The sequence below is a fragment of the Coturnix japonica genome, chromosome 20 (assembly GCF_001577835.2).
Source record: "Coturnix japonica isolate 7356 chromosome 20, Coturnix japonica 2.1, whole genome shotgun sequence".
NCBI classification, from domain to species: Eukaryota; Metazoa; Chordata; class Aves; order Galliformes; family Phasianidae; genus Coturnix; species Coturnix japonica.
In genome coordinates this window covers 8,173,354-8,187,490 of record NC_029535.1, presented here as the reverse complement: position 1 = coordinate 8,187,490, position 14,137 = coordinate 8,173,354, and the positions used below count along the sequence as shown (strand labels likewise).

Sequence of the window (14,137 nt, the reverse complement as noted above, 5' to 3'; positions counted from 1 at the left end):
AATAACCTGCTCCCTCGCTCCCCTGTGATGAATGGGGGCAAGATCCCCTTAGGGAGTTCTTGGCAGGTGCTAACACTGGGCACATATCCAACTTTTCAGTCCATGGACATTGAGGTGGATGAAAACGGGACTCTGGACTTGAGTATGAACAAGAACCGCAAGCGGGAGAGCACATTTCCCAGCAGCAGCAGCTGCAGCAGTAGTCCCAGCGTGAAGTCCCCAGATGTGTCCCAGCGCCAAAACAGCACCAGTGCCACGAGCAGCACCATGACCTCCCCCCAGTCCAGCCAGACCTCCCGCCAGGATGAATGGGATGGGCCCATTGACTACACTAAACCAAACCGTCAGCGGGAAGAAGAGCCAGAAGAGGTGAGTGGTGGCTCTGGATGTTTAAGTTACAAATCTCAGTGGAGGGATGAGTTTCATATTTGCTTGTACTGTTGTCCTGTTTCCCCCACCTCCCCTCCTTTGTCATTTAACCTCTTGGCTGGGGTGCAGATGGAGACAGGTTTGAGTCCACCTGCAAGACCTTGGTAAAGCCAAGTGTAAACCCTGCACTGATACACTTTGAACACTTCTCCTACAAAAAGGGGATGTCACTGTTTGGCCTCTGGATGAGGACTGAGGTGCTTGCAGGCCTCAGGAGTGCTGGCAGTGCTGCTTTAACTTTGGGCTGGGATGATCCTGGGGTCCTTTCCCCACTGCAGCTCAGCAGCAACAAGCACCACTGCAACCACTTCTGGCTGTTCTCTTGCAGTCAGAGCCTGCAGCCCATTCTTTTGCCTCCTCGGAAGCTGATGAGCAAGAAGTGTCGGAGGAGAACTTTGAAGAACGAAAATATCCAGGGGAAGTTACCTTAACTAACTTCAAGCTTAAATTCCTCTCCAAGGACATCAAGAAAGAGCTGCTCACGTAAGCCTTGCCTTCTTGTCTCTTTTCCCAATGAGTATAAAAACACATCCTCAGTGACAGCCAGGCTGGTTGCAGACAAAATTTGTCAACAAATGCACTGTAAGAATTAGAAGTGTAGCCACCTTTCTTGCTGTGACTGTTCTGATTTCATCTTAGGGCTTCAAATGAAAGCTTAAAGGGAAACCCTACTTTAATACAACTTCTAATCCTTGAGGCAAAATCCGTTCCCCCGTGGTCTTGAGACTGTGTAGTGATGAAGGGCAGTTCCTAAGGAGTTCTGTGCTCTCTGGATTCACAGCTACAGCTGTGCAAACCCCTGTTCTCCATGGTATTTTCCTCTAGGAGTGTTTCTGGCACAATGGTGGAGCCTATCCAAAGTTCCAACCTCTTGTTTTGGGACACTGAATGATGCTGTGAAGCTAAAAGCATCCAGAGGAGCTCAGCACCTTCCCAGTGCAGGCACTGACCATACAGGTGCCTCATTGTGTAATTACTGAAGAGCAATGGGTCCCGTTGCAGTGATACTGCAGGGCCATGAAATGTGAACTCTGGCTACAGCAGGATTGCTGCTATGTTGCATTATAAATTGGAGAGATCTTATCTAAACTCCTGTCTGTGTATTCATGGCTTTGGATGGGCAGAAAATAGACCCAGGTCTTTTTTAGATGACAAGATGCTCTGCATCCCTGCTGATCCCCCAAAGTCATGGTCCATGTTTAGAGCTGCAGTGTGAATGTGTCCCCATTCTCATGGCTGCTGGGATCAGTCTGAAGGCTGTGGTGCTGAGCTCTCCCCTCCTGGTGGATTTGCAGTGCATGGGCCTCCTTCCTGCAGCCTGACCTTCCTATATGCTAAATAGGAGAAAGCTGGCGAGCCTTATTTTGCTGACCTTATACATTGCTGCACATTACTTGGCTACGCAAGCAGGAGGCTGATGGAAGAGCGTGGCCACACAAGGAAGAGGTCCACAGGGGCAAAGCAGCCGCTTCCCTAAATGAGGGAAGCAGAAACCAGCTGTCCTATGCAAAACTCTCAAGGCTTTTTGGAAACTCAGCAGTGATGTGAATAGCAATTCTTGAGGTAGAACCTTGAAGACTTGCAGTGCTTTAGTTTCATTTTGAAGGGCAAGAAATTTCTTCCCTGGAATAAATAAGTGGTGTTATAGCCAACCCCAAGCTGCCTCTCCTCATTTAGTACCATTGCTCCTCTCTGGCTTGAGAGCTGTAACGAATGATCTGTAGTTAAGCCAGAAGCTGTCTGTGTCTGATTGATGCTTGGTGTCTTGTGCCGTCCCTGGTGGGGATGTGAAGTTGCCATCTCTCAGCCCTCCATTGGCAAAGAGTGGCTGAGATACATTGCTGCTGCTGAAACAGCACCGAGAACCCAACTATTTTAAACACTTTCTTCACATTTACCAATGTCAAAATTGTAAAGAATTGTGAACTTCTGGGAATAAAAAAGGGAAAAAGTCGGTGTATTTGCCTGTGAACAGGACCAAAGGCAAAGACACTCCAATGCGGATACCAAGGAGGGCTCGCATTCTGGGGTGAATCAATCCCTTTCCAGCACTTACATCTATTTTGTTGTTGTTGCCCAGTTGCCCTACCCCAGGCTGTGATGGCAGCGGACACATCACGGGAAACTATGCCTCTCACCGCAGGTGGGTTCACCTTTTTCTCCGTGGTTCAAACTCTAAATGCAACTTCAGTTTTTAGTATGTTTTTTGACCACGTGGACAATTTGGTTCTGTTTCCTCCCCACTTTCTGTTCCCCTCCTCCATCCCCATCCCCCAGCCCTTTTTCTTTTTCTTTGTTTCTTTTCTTTTTTCCTTTTTTCTTTTTTTCTTTTTTCTTTTTCTTTTTTTGGCTTATCCAGATATTCCATCTCTTCTCTTTCAGCCTTTCTGGTTGTCCTCTTGCTGACAAGAGCCTCAGAAACCTCATGGCTGCCCACTCTGCTGACCTCAAGTATGTTTGCGCTCAACTTGGAACTCCTTTTTTTGCTTTCCTCCCCCTCCCCCTCATTTTTTTTTTTACCTCTCTCTACCTTCCCTGCTCCCCCCTTTGTGCTCTGCTTTTGCTTTTTTATCCCCTCCCTTCTCTTTTCAAAACTGAACTCTGACTGCAAGGAGCTCTGGTGGAGCCCAGCTGTCACATTGGGAAGATGGTGGCACGTGTGAAGGGGTATTTTGGGGAGAGGGTATTAAAGGGCTACTCAGAAATAACCCACACCTCTGGCAGGCTCCATTAAATAAAAATAAGCTAATTTATTTTTCATTTCATGTTTTTTTGGCCAGCTCTTGTTCCCTAAATCTGTGCCATCCCCCTTTCTATTCATCATTTACACACTTTGGTGCTGGGTACAGGCACAGGTGGGAAAACACTGCCAGAGCATAGCAAAAAGAAGCCAACCCTTTCAGAGAATACGGTATGCTAGTTTTATGCTATGCTGTTGGGGATCCAGTGGCAGAGATTTCCATTCATTGCCATGGGAGTATGACTGGGCAGGGCAGTGGGAACAAGTGCATGGTGCTTGGTGAGACAGGATCCGGAGCAGATGTAAATGGGAAGAGCTTTTTGCACTGTTAATGGGTAGCAAAAGGCTCATGGAGGCCTGAATGTCTTTGTTGTCAGTTTTTCTCTGGAAGGGTGTAATCCAGCCTTGGTGTTGACATTCAGATCTGTTTCTCCTAATCCTGCTTTCAGCTTTACTCCCAATGCTCCTCATTTTCAGGAGCTACCCTGCCACCCAGGGGAGATTCCCAACTGCTCCCCTAGATCTCACCTAGATTGGTGAGGACAGGGGCACAGAGCAAGAGATAGGGAATAGGATTTGGAGATACTGCAGGTATCACACTCAGAGCTATTCCATACCTTCAGATAAGTTCAGATAAGGCCATGTTCAACATCTTTTATTGTAGCTTCTATTCCAGGGGTTAATATCCCTTATTTAACAACAACAAAAGCTCCAGGCTGAAACATGCAATAAAAGGTCTCTGTCGGAATGATTTGTCTCCAGATAATTAAAAATCAAAATCAAATCACTCTTTCCCCCCACCTCTTTAAGAAGCCCTGAAAGGCAAAAGAAGTTTGGTGTTTTTATCATTTCATCCCACCCTGAAGCTAGAACAGCAGAGGATCATTGTGATTCTTTCTCTACTTGTATATAACAGGGAAACGCCATGAGCACGCTCCCCTCTCTGATTTCCAGAGTTGGGGGATTTGGATAATACACCCTGCTGCTTCTGCACCAGGCTTGAGTCTGAGCAGTCTCACATAGCCCCTTGTGCTGTTCCCTGGGTCAAGCTTTGAGCACATCACCTTTCCCACATGCTCCAGCCTCACAAGCTGCTGTGCTGCCACCCCGCTGCCCATCAGGTCGCCGATGCTCGGGGGCACTGAGCACCCACACGTCTTCCACCTAGTGGTGCCAAGCCAGGCAGTGGCAGCCTTAAAAGTAGGGATCAATAAAGTGGGGGCACAAAATATCCCCCTGAGAACAAGGAGCCTTTGCAAGCTCGAGGCAGCAGCTCAGGCCCCCCTGCCCCTCCAGCTCCATGCGCTTAACTTGAGCAGCGCTGGCTAATTGGCAGCCTTGCACTATGGCCCCAGCGAGGGCTCCTTGCTTCTCTTGCTGGTCCCCATGACAACTTTTATGCCTCACCTACAGCGTTTGGAGCAGGTCTTTGTGCTTGTGGTACTTCAGAGCCCCTCACCTTCCTCACTTCTGTAGCCATAATGATGCAGTGCTCAGCTCTTACCATTATTATCTTCGCTCCTGCTCTGTGGTGCGTAAGCTTTTGTGCAGGGCTGTGTGATCACAGAGGCGTTCTTCCAGGCTTGGCCTTCATTCATGTTGCTGAGGACTGGATGCTTACTTCCTAACCCATGATCATGGATGCAATGGATGGGAAGGGACCCAAGGTCCCCTTCAGAGTCCCCGTCCCTAACCCACAATCTCACAGTGAGGACATAGTCACCCTTTTTTTCTTTTCCCTTTGTTATTTTCCAGCATTGGTGAGTTTGGGGCTCTGAGGTTCCTCCTGGGTTGCCCCCAGGGAGCTTTGCCTCCCCACATCACCCAGACCCAAAGTAACCCTGGGGGAGACACCTCTGTGGCCAGTATCATGGTTGTGGGATATCTTTGGGGTATTTTGCCCATGCTTATATCCAGCTCAATGGCACAGGATGGCATCAGTCATCTCCCTACATCTTTCTCTAGAAGATGGGCATTGCCCTGGAGGCCTTTTCTTGCCTCCCTTATTGTCCATTGCTTTTCAAGGCGGGGACAAGTCCAGTATTTGCATCCCTCCCCACATCCCCATTCCTCCCCACTCTTCACCTGTGATGCCCTCACCCATCAGCACAGGGACAGCAGTGCTGTATCTATCCCAGCATGGCTGCTGTTCCTGTGGAGGGAGAAGGGGCAGGGAGGAACCCTGCTTTGGTGCAGCCCCACTCTGTGTGTGCCCCCCAGCTCACCACAGCCTCCTTTCCTCCGCAGGTGCCCTACTCCTGGCTGTGACGGTTCTGGTCACATAACAGGAAATTATGCATCACACAGAAGGTAAGATCTTCTCTTACATTATTTTCTCCTTACTTTCTTTCTGTGTGGCTTATTTCCCCCCCTTTTTCTTTCTTTCTTTTATTTTCCCTCCCCCTGCAGTGGGCAGAGTTGTAAAGTTCTGAATAAAACATTAATGTTACTGACAACTGAAGCCTATTTTCATCTCTTTAATCTGACTTTTTTTTTCCTTTTCTTTTCTTTTTTTTTTTTTTTTTTTGATGTTTTCAGCCTCTGATTAGAAGCTCCCTTCAATAGAATAAAAGACAAAGGGTCAGATTTTAGCTGATGCAATGTTCCTGTTAATAACGCTACCTATTTATGACTTCTATTATCGCTTTATAGCATTAATAGCGGAGATCTGAGCCTTCTGTTTCAACAATTCCATTAAACATTGCAGGCTGTTAGCAGATATCTTCTTATCTAGACACCGTTAATTACTGTCCATCTCCTCAAATACACGTTATTTTTTTCCTCCTGACTTCTCCTCGTGATGTGAAGCTGCAAAACGAGAGAGATCAAAACCGCGTGTGAAATTCGGGGGAAGCTGATGAGGTGGGGGCCCTGCCAGTCAGACAGCCCTTTCTTCTCTTTTCAAACACAGTCTGTCAGGCTGCCCTCGTGCCAAGAAAAGTGGGATCAAGATAACCCCGACCAAGGATGATAAAGAAGATCCGGAGCTGATGAAGTAAGTGTGGACAAAGAGAAAATCAACGGTGTTGGACATGAGGGTAAAAACTCACAGTTGGCTGAAATGCTGGAGGCTTTCAGGGTGGCAATGGGCACACGGGGGGTGCTGGCATGGGTAAGGTCAGGGCTTGGTTGCCCCACATAAAGTGTGTTTTGTACAACCTTGGCTATTGCTGAATATTCCGAGCTGGAGAAAGGAGCTTTGAGAAGCGGATGATATTTGAGCCATCTGCTCTGTTCTCACTCCTCTGTCTCCAGGAAGGAAAGCTTCCGAGCTAAATGAACTGTGTGGTAATTAGCAGGAGTTAGCGGAGTTTATTAAAAATTAAGCGACCTACTTGAGAATCTGCTGGGGAAAAAAAAAACCCAACACCTTTTAGACTCAGTCCTCAGTTGCTGGTGGTGTTGCAATGCCATTTTGTGACACAGTGAAGGAAAGGAAAGGCAGTGAGTGCAGCTGTGCTAACGTTGGCTGTCGGGCTTTTGAGCTGATGGTTGAGGATGCAGCCAGCAGCTCCTCCTGCTTTGCAAGAGATCACTTCCCAGTGCAAAGGGGCTCTTACAGGGTTTGCTTGCTACAGTGCAGCTGGTGCTTGCACAAGAATGCTTCCCACAAAACCAATGTTCTTCCCAGTGCTTGGGGCTGTCCTTGATGCTTGACAGTGAATGGGGGGAAGGAATGTGCTGGAGCATTGCTAGGGATGGGGTTTTTGGATCCCATAATGACCCCAATGGCCTCGCTGTGGTTCTGCTTCTCTGCTTAATGGGGGTTGCACGAGGACTGAAAACACCTTCTGATGTGCTGCAGAACAAGGAGCAGCATGGGCTGCTAGTCCTCTGCTAGTCCCAGAATATGCAATGATTCCTTTGCTGCCCATCAATTTATATCAAGCTGGTGCTTCGTCTGCAGCAGCAAGATGTGCACCGTGCACACCCCTGCAAGGATGCAATGAAGAACTTTGCCTCCAAATCTATTCCTCTGCTCTGAGCAGCTCTTGGAACCCATCTGAGTTTTGCACATTGCCACCAAGGAGAATGTCATTCAGTCCCCATTATTTTGCTGCTAATCCTACCAGTAATTTGCTATAGATGTTGTGGAACAGAGCACATCAACCTTCAGCCCAGCCCTGGCACCAAGCGGAGGCATCCGCACTTCCCTAATTGATCAAGTGCTGCTTCTGTTAAATAATAATAATAAAAATAAAATATATTTTAAAAAAAATTTAAAAATGTCCGAGCCAGCTGTTTTGCACAATAAGGCTCTGGCTTATTTATTTTTTTAACAATGAAAGTGTAATGAAAGTTAAATTAACAGTGTAAAATATGGAACGGTTGGGCCATAATGGCCGCATGCTAAATGCTGGGGTTTGTTTCTCTCTCTTTCTCTCGTTTATTTTTTCCTCTCCTTTTCCTCCTGAGGATTCAGTAATTTGCTCGTGATCATATAAAAGCAATGATGTTATGAATTTACTGAGGATCCTGCTGGCAGGGATATTATAAGTGAATTGTGCTGCATTTGCAGCTGATTAAAATCGAGATCAGCATTTTTCAAATTATCTTGGGAAAATAATGGGTGTGCGGCTCCCCCTTCTGCTGTCAGCTCCTTTTTGCACGAAATATAAACAATGAGGGGAATCGTTGCTGTGGTGAAACGGAGCTTGTGATTTCCAGGAGTGGCTCAATGGGTGTTTTGCTGGGGTAACTCAAAGTCCTTGATTACTTTCAAGCTGAGGACAAGGGGTTATTTTACATCTCTTACCTTTTTATAGGGTAACTTCCCTTGAGTAATAAACTTCTAACTGTATTTATAATTGACTAGCATCTTTAAACGAGTGCAAGACGCAGCAGAAAACGTAATAGATAGTCAAGGCTCTGCTGAATGGCCGAATTCGGTCAGTGTGCCATTAGGTGGGGAGCTAGCAAGTAAAGCATGCCAATTAACATTGCTCATGTCAGCGCTGCCCCAACCACTCCAGCGCCATTTCCTTGGCACCAATTGGTACTGGATGCATGGGATGGGCAGCAATTCCTGCTGCTGCCCAACCATGAGCATACAGTTCGCTGCCAATGTGTTTGGTGCGAGTGGATCATCCTTGGGGTGCTGTCAGGATCTCCCAAACCTGTTATTTACCTGCTGTCTTAAGGTGTGGGGACATCATGGCTGCTGCTTTTTGGGTGTTTTGCTGTGAGTGTGGCAGTGGTGTGACGCCCGCTGGTTGTCTTTGGTTCATTTTAGGGGAACAGCGTAGCTCTTAATTTCCCATCTGCTTCCCATATCCATTGCTGTAAAAACAGCACTTCTGTTCCCTGAGGGGCTTTTTCTATTACGTATTTGTTAGAAGTAACTAAATATCTCTATCCCTGCCTGCTGGTTTTTGACTTGAAAGCGCCCCTCCTTGCACACCATGCAGCTCCAACCCCACGGCACCAATGGGTGTGGGATGGCACTGAGCAGTCCCCCTGCCCAGTGTTAAGCCCCAGCTGTGACAGAGCTTGCTGCCATTGTTTCATTGCTATTCGTAATCTCTAGCCACATAGAGACCAGTGAGTCCCACAGACTCTTAAAACCCATGCAAAAAGATGTCCAAGCTGATGCAAAGCAATACTTGCTTTCCACCTTCCTCTTTCCTGCTCATCACTGATATCCTTCCATCCCTTTTTACTCCTCTTCTATAATTTCTTGTGCCCAGGTGTCCGGTCCCTGGCTGTGTTGGGCTTGGACACATCAGTGGTAAATATGCCTCCCACCGCAGCGCATCGGGCTGCCCCCTGGCTGCCCGAAGGCAGAAGGAAGGATCCCTCAATGGCTCCTCATTTTCCTGGAAATCACTGAAAAACGAAGGCCCAACCTGCCCTACCCCAGGCTGCGATGGCTCTGGCCATGCCAATGGGAGCTTCCTCACTCACAGGAGGTAAGTAATTACAGAATCAGTAAGGTTGGAAAAGACCTTCAGGATCACCAAGCCCAGTCATTGACCCATCACCAACATGCTCTCTAGCCACGTCCCTCGGTGCCACTTCCCCAATGTGCTTGAGCACCTCCAGGGATGGTGACCCCACCACCTCGGTGGGCAGCCTGTGCCAATGCATTACTGCTCTTTCAGATAAGTTTTTCCTAACATTCAACCTTGGGATCACCCCGAGTGTGGCAGTTTTGGAGTGAATTTATACTGAGCATCATTCCACTCTCGATGAAAGCTCAGTAACCGGTGCTTTTAATGCTGCCCTCAGTCAGGATGCTCTAAGGGCTGTTTTCTGCATGGGATAAAAACACTTAAATGTTTTAACTTTGCAGTAGTGAAACGTGAATTGGACAAAATCATGAAAAGCAATAATGTAGTGTCCTTCCATTAGCACTCCAGAGCAGTTCTTCAGCAGCCAAAATGGGGGTTTGATGCCCAATCCATCCAGACTCATTTCACCTTCCTCGCCTGTCATGCCCTCTCTTTTAGAAAATAACACTTTTTCTTTTTTAATCTTTGCTCAGAGAAAATTGCTCTTGCTTTATAAATGAGGACCTTTGTGGCATTATTCATAAAGCAATTTCCTCTGCACCATAAAAAGCTTTTAGAAGAACTGTCTCACAGCATGAACTCCACCGAATGGTACGCACTCTTGTTGGGAACATAAGCACCTATAAATACGGAGAGTTTATGAAACCCATTTTTACTTGTTTTTCAGTTTGTCAGGGTGCCCAAGAGCTACTTTTGCTGGGAAGAAAGGAAAACTCTCAGGGGATGAAATTCTCAACACAAAGTTCAAGACCAGTGATGGTAAGGATTTTCACTCGTTTTATTTGGCACGTGTGTTGGGGTATTGAGCCCACTGGCATCTCTTCATATCTTTGGATCTACAAGCAAATCCTGTGCTACAGGCACCCATTTTTTGGATTGCTTCAGTACTGAAATAGTGAAATTTGAGTGTTTGTTCATTATTTTTTGTAATTTAAAAACAAACAAACAAAACCAAACATTAAAAAGAGAGCAGGATGTGCATTCTGTATTGAGGATGCGAAAGCAAAGGTGTGGACTTGGTGAGCTGTGATGCTTACCCAAAAGCAGAAGCTGACCGCCTGCCTCTTTCCCTCCCACAGTTCTAGAGAACGATGAGGAGATCAAGCAGCTGAACAAGGAGATCAGCGAGCTGAATGAGTCCAACTCAGAGATGGAAGCAGCCATGGTGAAGCTCCAGTCGCAGGTTTGTGCCTTTGGATGTGTGCCCAAGCTCCCAGCAGAGTGCTGATGGGTTGCAACCCAACGTGTTCTTTGCTCCACAGATCTCCAGCATGGAGAAGAACCTGAAGAACATTGAGGAGGAAAACAAGATCATAGAGGAGCAAAACGAAGCCCTGTTCCTGGAGCTCTCAGGGTTGAGCCAGGCTCTAATCCAAAGTCTTGCCAATATCCGCCTTCCGCACCTGGTAAGAAACTTGGGCAGTGCTCAGCCCCAATTGTTGTGATCAGGGGAGCCACGCAAGATCTGGTTCACGATAAGGCTCACATACAAGTAAAGTGCAGGAGAATTTTTCTATACACACCTACATGTCCTTTATAAAATCAGTGCTTTTGCCTTATCTCGAAGCTTTCTTTGTATCTCCCTTTTGTTGTCGTTTTCTGCTGATCTCCCTTTGTGTCTATTATTCTGTCTCATTACATCTGGGAGTATTATCACGAAATAGGAAACTTTATCAAGGGCACCCAGTGCCTTTTAGGCTAAGACAGCACAAGTGGAGATCAGGAGGGATTGGATTTCAACGTCAGAAAGATCTTACGGCTCCCATTATTATGCAGGTAGTTTCAATTCAGTTTTGAATAGCTGGCAGCCAAAGAATGGCATTCTTAAAGAGAGTGTATTTTGTTTAATTTAACAAGGTCTAACAGCCCACAGCGTGTTACCACAGAGTTACTGCAAAATGAAAAGGCTGCATTAAAATAGCAAAACCACAAAAGGCTATTAATTACCTTCTCTCTATTCCCAGGAATGTAATTACTGTTGTCAAAAACAGGTGTGTGCAGGGGGGGCTGCATGCTGGTTGGGAAGCTGTCCTCTTACAAGTTATAGCTACCATCACCATGATCAAGAGGGACAAGCTTTTGATTTCTTTTTTTCTGCCATCGTATTTTTGGGAATCCTTTTCATTGGGGTTGGTGTTTAAATTCAGGCTGGTTGGAGACGTGCCATGCTCCAGCAGAGCTGTTTTGGACACTATTCATCCAGCTGCTTGACTGGCACAAAATGGCTCACCAAGTGCTTTTTTTTCTTTTTTTTTGGTAAAGTATTTGATGCATAAAGGTCAAATAAATTGTTCAGCAAATATTTTTTACGATGTTTCAGGCAACTCCAATTAAATAAGGCCCATCAGGCTTGTATGCTCATTTTATCCTGGTCTTTTTCTTCTTCCTCCTTGTTTCCTTTTTCCCTGCTAACCTTGAGATAGATGTTTGCTAGGGGTTCCAATGATGCCCCTCCAAAGAAGAGTGCAGACCTGAGCTTGAGGTGCTGGCTCCCGCCCTCCCCCCCCCTTTCATTTCCTCCATAATTCTCCAGTGCTCCCTGCCTCCTCTTGTCCTCCAACCTTTCTTTTCCATGCCTCAGTCCACCCTCCAGTCAAACTGTCTGCACACGCTTAACCTGATGCTATTGATAGTTCCATGTGGCCAATGCATAAATTCAAGCAAGGTCCCTTCCAACCAAAGCCATCCTGTGTTTCTCTCCCTGCTCTACTACTAATGTTTCTGCTTGGCTTTTCTGACTGCAGGAGCCCATTAGTGAGCAGAACTTTGATGCATACGTGAACACGCTGACCGACATGTACACCAACCAGGAGTGCTACCAGAACCCAGAGAACAAGGATCTGCTGGAGAGCATCAAGCAAGCCGTCAAGGGCATCCAAGTTTAGTGCCCAGCGATGGGGATGGGTGGGCAAGTGGACTGTAAGATGGAACTTTCCCTCCGAGTATTCAGGTTTACAAGTTATAAAACTTGTTTAATGAATGAAAAACAAAAAACAAAAAAAAAGCAAAACAAAACAAAAAAACCACACAAGGACCAAAATATAACCAAGAGGCCATTTCTGAGACATGGAACTGATCGAACTCAGTGTTCTCGTTTACTTAACTTTGGACCTTCTTGAGAAAAGTGGGATTTTTCTACCTGGACCATGAGGTAGACCAGGATGGAAGGTCAAATTCTCCATGGGCTGTGGGGCTTGGCAGCTGGTGAAGAGCAGGTGTCTCTCATGAGTTGTCATGCTTTTGCAGACTTGATCCAAGGGTTAAAACGTCACAAGAACAGGGTTTTGTCTGATCCAAGACTAGCGTATGACTGGCTTAAACCCTCATGTTGTCTATGGTCGTATGTCCAAATTACCTACTCACCCATGAATTATGTTATATGTTGCTATAAGTGCTGGAGCTGCAAGCTACCTGTAAATCTGAACCTGTGCTGGGCCTCCCAACCCCAGGTTTTCAGATATCCACTGGGCATGGGAACTCTTAAGTATTATAAAGTAGCTTATTTTTATTTTCTGAAAGAAATCTGAAGAGCAGTTCTGGATCTCCAGTGGAAAGCGCAATGGAAAAAAGGTTCTCAGGGAAGCTTTTGGAGTTTGCAACTACAGTATTCCTTTGTCTGTCTTAAATATGAGAATAGCTATTATGAATAGGCCAATACCAGATATTTCATACAGAAGAATTCTTAATGTGTCATGGTCCGGTGTTTATGATTTTTTGGAAGTCTGTTTGATGACAGTTCTGGTTCTTTTCATTATTGTGATCATCCTTACAGTGGCGCAGTATTGCCAGTCCAGAGATCATACATCAATGCCAGAGAACGTTTGAGATTGCGATGAACTAAAAAAGAAAGAAACAAGCAAAAACGAAAACCAACAAAAAGGGATGTTAATTGATGGCCAGCCAAGTGCTTACCTTAATGTAAATCAATGGTTGAATTCTTGCAGATATCCACAAGGCGATGGGTTTTTCTTGGTTTGGTGTTCTATGTTTTGTGCGAAATCACAGCAAAGGCACCATTCTGGAGGTAAAAAGAAAAAGAAAGCATTCAGGTATTGGATATTGTTCCAAAGAAGCATTCTGTAACCTCGGTACGCACAAACCAGCTGGTGGAGTGAAGGTGTGACCTAAGGAAATGAAGGAGAGAAACCCCTGTGGGGTCCCAACATGGGTGTGTTCGCTCCCTGCATTGCTCCTGGTGGCAGCGGGTAAGATTTGTGTGGCCGATGCTAAAGGCAAAGCTGTGGTGTCATTTTGAGCCCAATTCTGCAGATAATTATGGTGCAATCCGTGATTTGGAGAGGTCAGTGGGGAGCTTCCCATTGACTACAGCAGGCATGGGGAGCAGTGTGGCATGGATTGGTTGCTGTTGGGAAGTGCCGTGCTGAGCCATTTGCAGGATCAGGCTCCATGAGTTCACCCATTTTAGAACCCATTCCAAGTGCAAAAAATGAATACAAAAGAAAGGGGAAAAAAGACAAACAAACAAGCAAACAACAATGATAATTTGAGGTGTTAAAAACACGATGTTCTTAACATGTAAATAGAGTCCAAATTGATTGTGACTGCAATTCACTTAGTATTTAAAAGTAGAGAAATTGCACTTCCTGGAAGAAAGAGAAGGGGAAAAATAAAACAAAAAAAGTAGTTAGTTGAATTATCCTGTAAATTATTTAATTTTGGCAAGATGTATGTAATTTATATTGACTACACCTTACGTTACCTTTTTTTCTATTTATTTACCTTTTTTTATTTATTAATTTTATACTTACTTTAAACTGGACACAGCACCGTTGGAGAAATAAACCAACAGAAACCAAACACACACACACACACAAAGATAAAAGAAGCAAAGAAATAAAAGTTAGAAATTAAGCCTTTTGACCATAAAAAAAAAAGGATATTCCCCAAAAAAATATATATTAGAAAAAAAAAAAAGAGAGAGAGAGAGAGAGAAAAA

The 14,137-nt window shown here is 45.6% G+C and overlaps 1 protein-coding gene across 7 annotated transcripts in view; it reads left to right on the top strand.

The window, feature by feature from the left end:
- Nucleotides 1-12,182, top strand: part of MYT1 (myelin transcription factor 1) — a 50,531-nt gene extending 38,349 nt beyond the window's left edge. For 6 of the 7 annotated variants that reach the window (XM_015881709.2, XM_015881708.2, XM_015881707.2 and 3 more), the window contains 11 exons: nucleotides 100-369; nucleotides 758-912; nucleotides 2,510-2,572; nucleotides 2,812-2,880; nucleotides 5,417-5,479; nucleotides 6,081-6,164; nucleotides 8,857-9,078; nucleotides 9,848-9,939; nucleotides 10,260-10,363; nucleotides 10,443-10,586; nucleotides 11,925-12,182. In XM_015881709.2, the coding sequence (XP_015737195.1) occupies nucleotides 100-369; nucleotides 758-912; nucleotides 2,510-2,572; nucleotides 2,812-2,880; nucleotides 5,417-5,479; nucleotides 6,081-6,164; nucleotides 8,857-9,078; nucleotides 9,848-9,939; nucleotides 10,260-10,363; nucleotides 10,443-10,586; nucleotides 11,925-12,065 (1,407 nt within the window). In that variant the 3' untranslated portion in view covers nucleotides 12,066-12,182. The remainder of the gene's footprint in view (nucleotides 1-99; nucleotides 370-757; nucleotides 913-2,509; nucleotides 2,573-2,811; nucleotides 2,881-5,416; nucleotides 5,480-6,080; nucleotides 6,165-8,856; nucleotides 9,079-9,847; nucleotides 9,940-10,259; nucleotides 10,364-10,442; nucleotides 10,587-11,924) is intronic. The other variant, XM_032448584.1, reaches the window with a different exon arrangement.
- The last annotated feature ends 1,955 nt before the right edge of the window (nucleotides 12,183-14,137 follow it).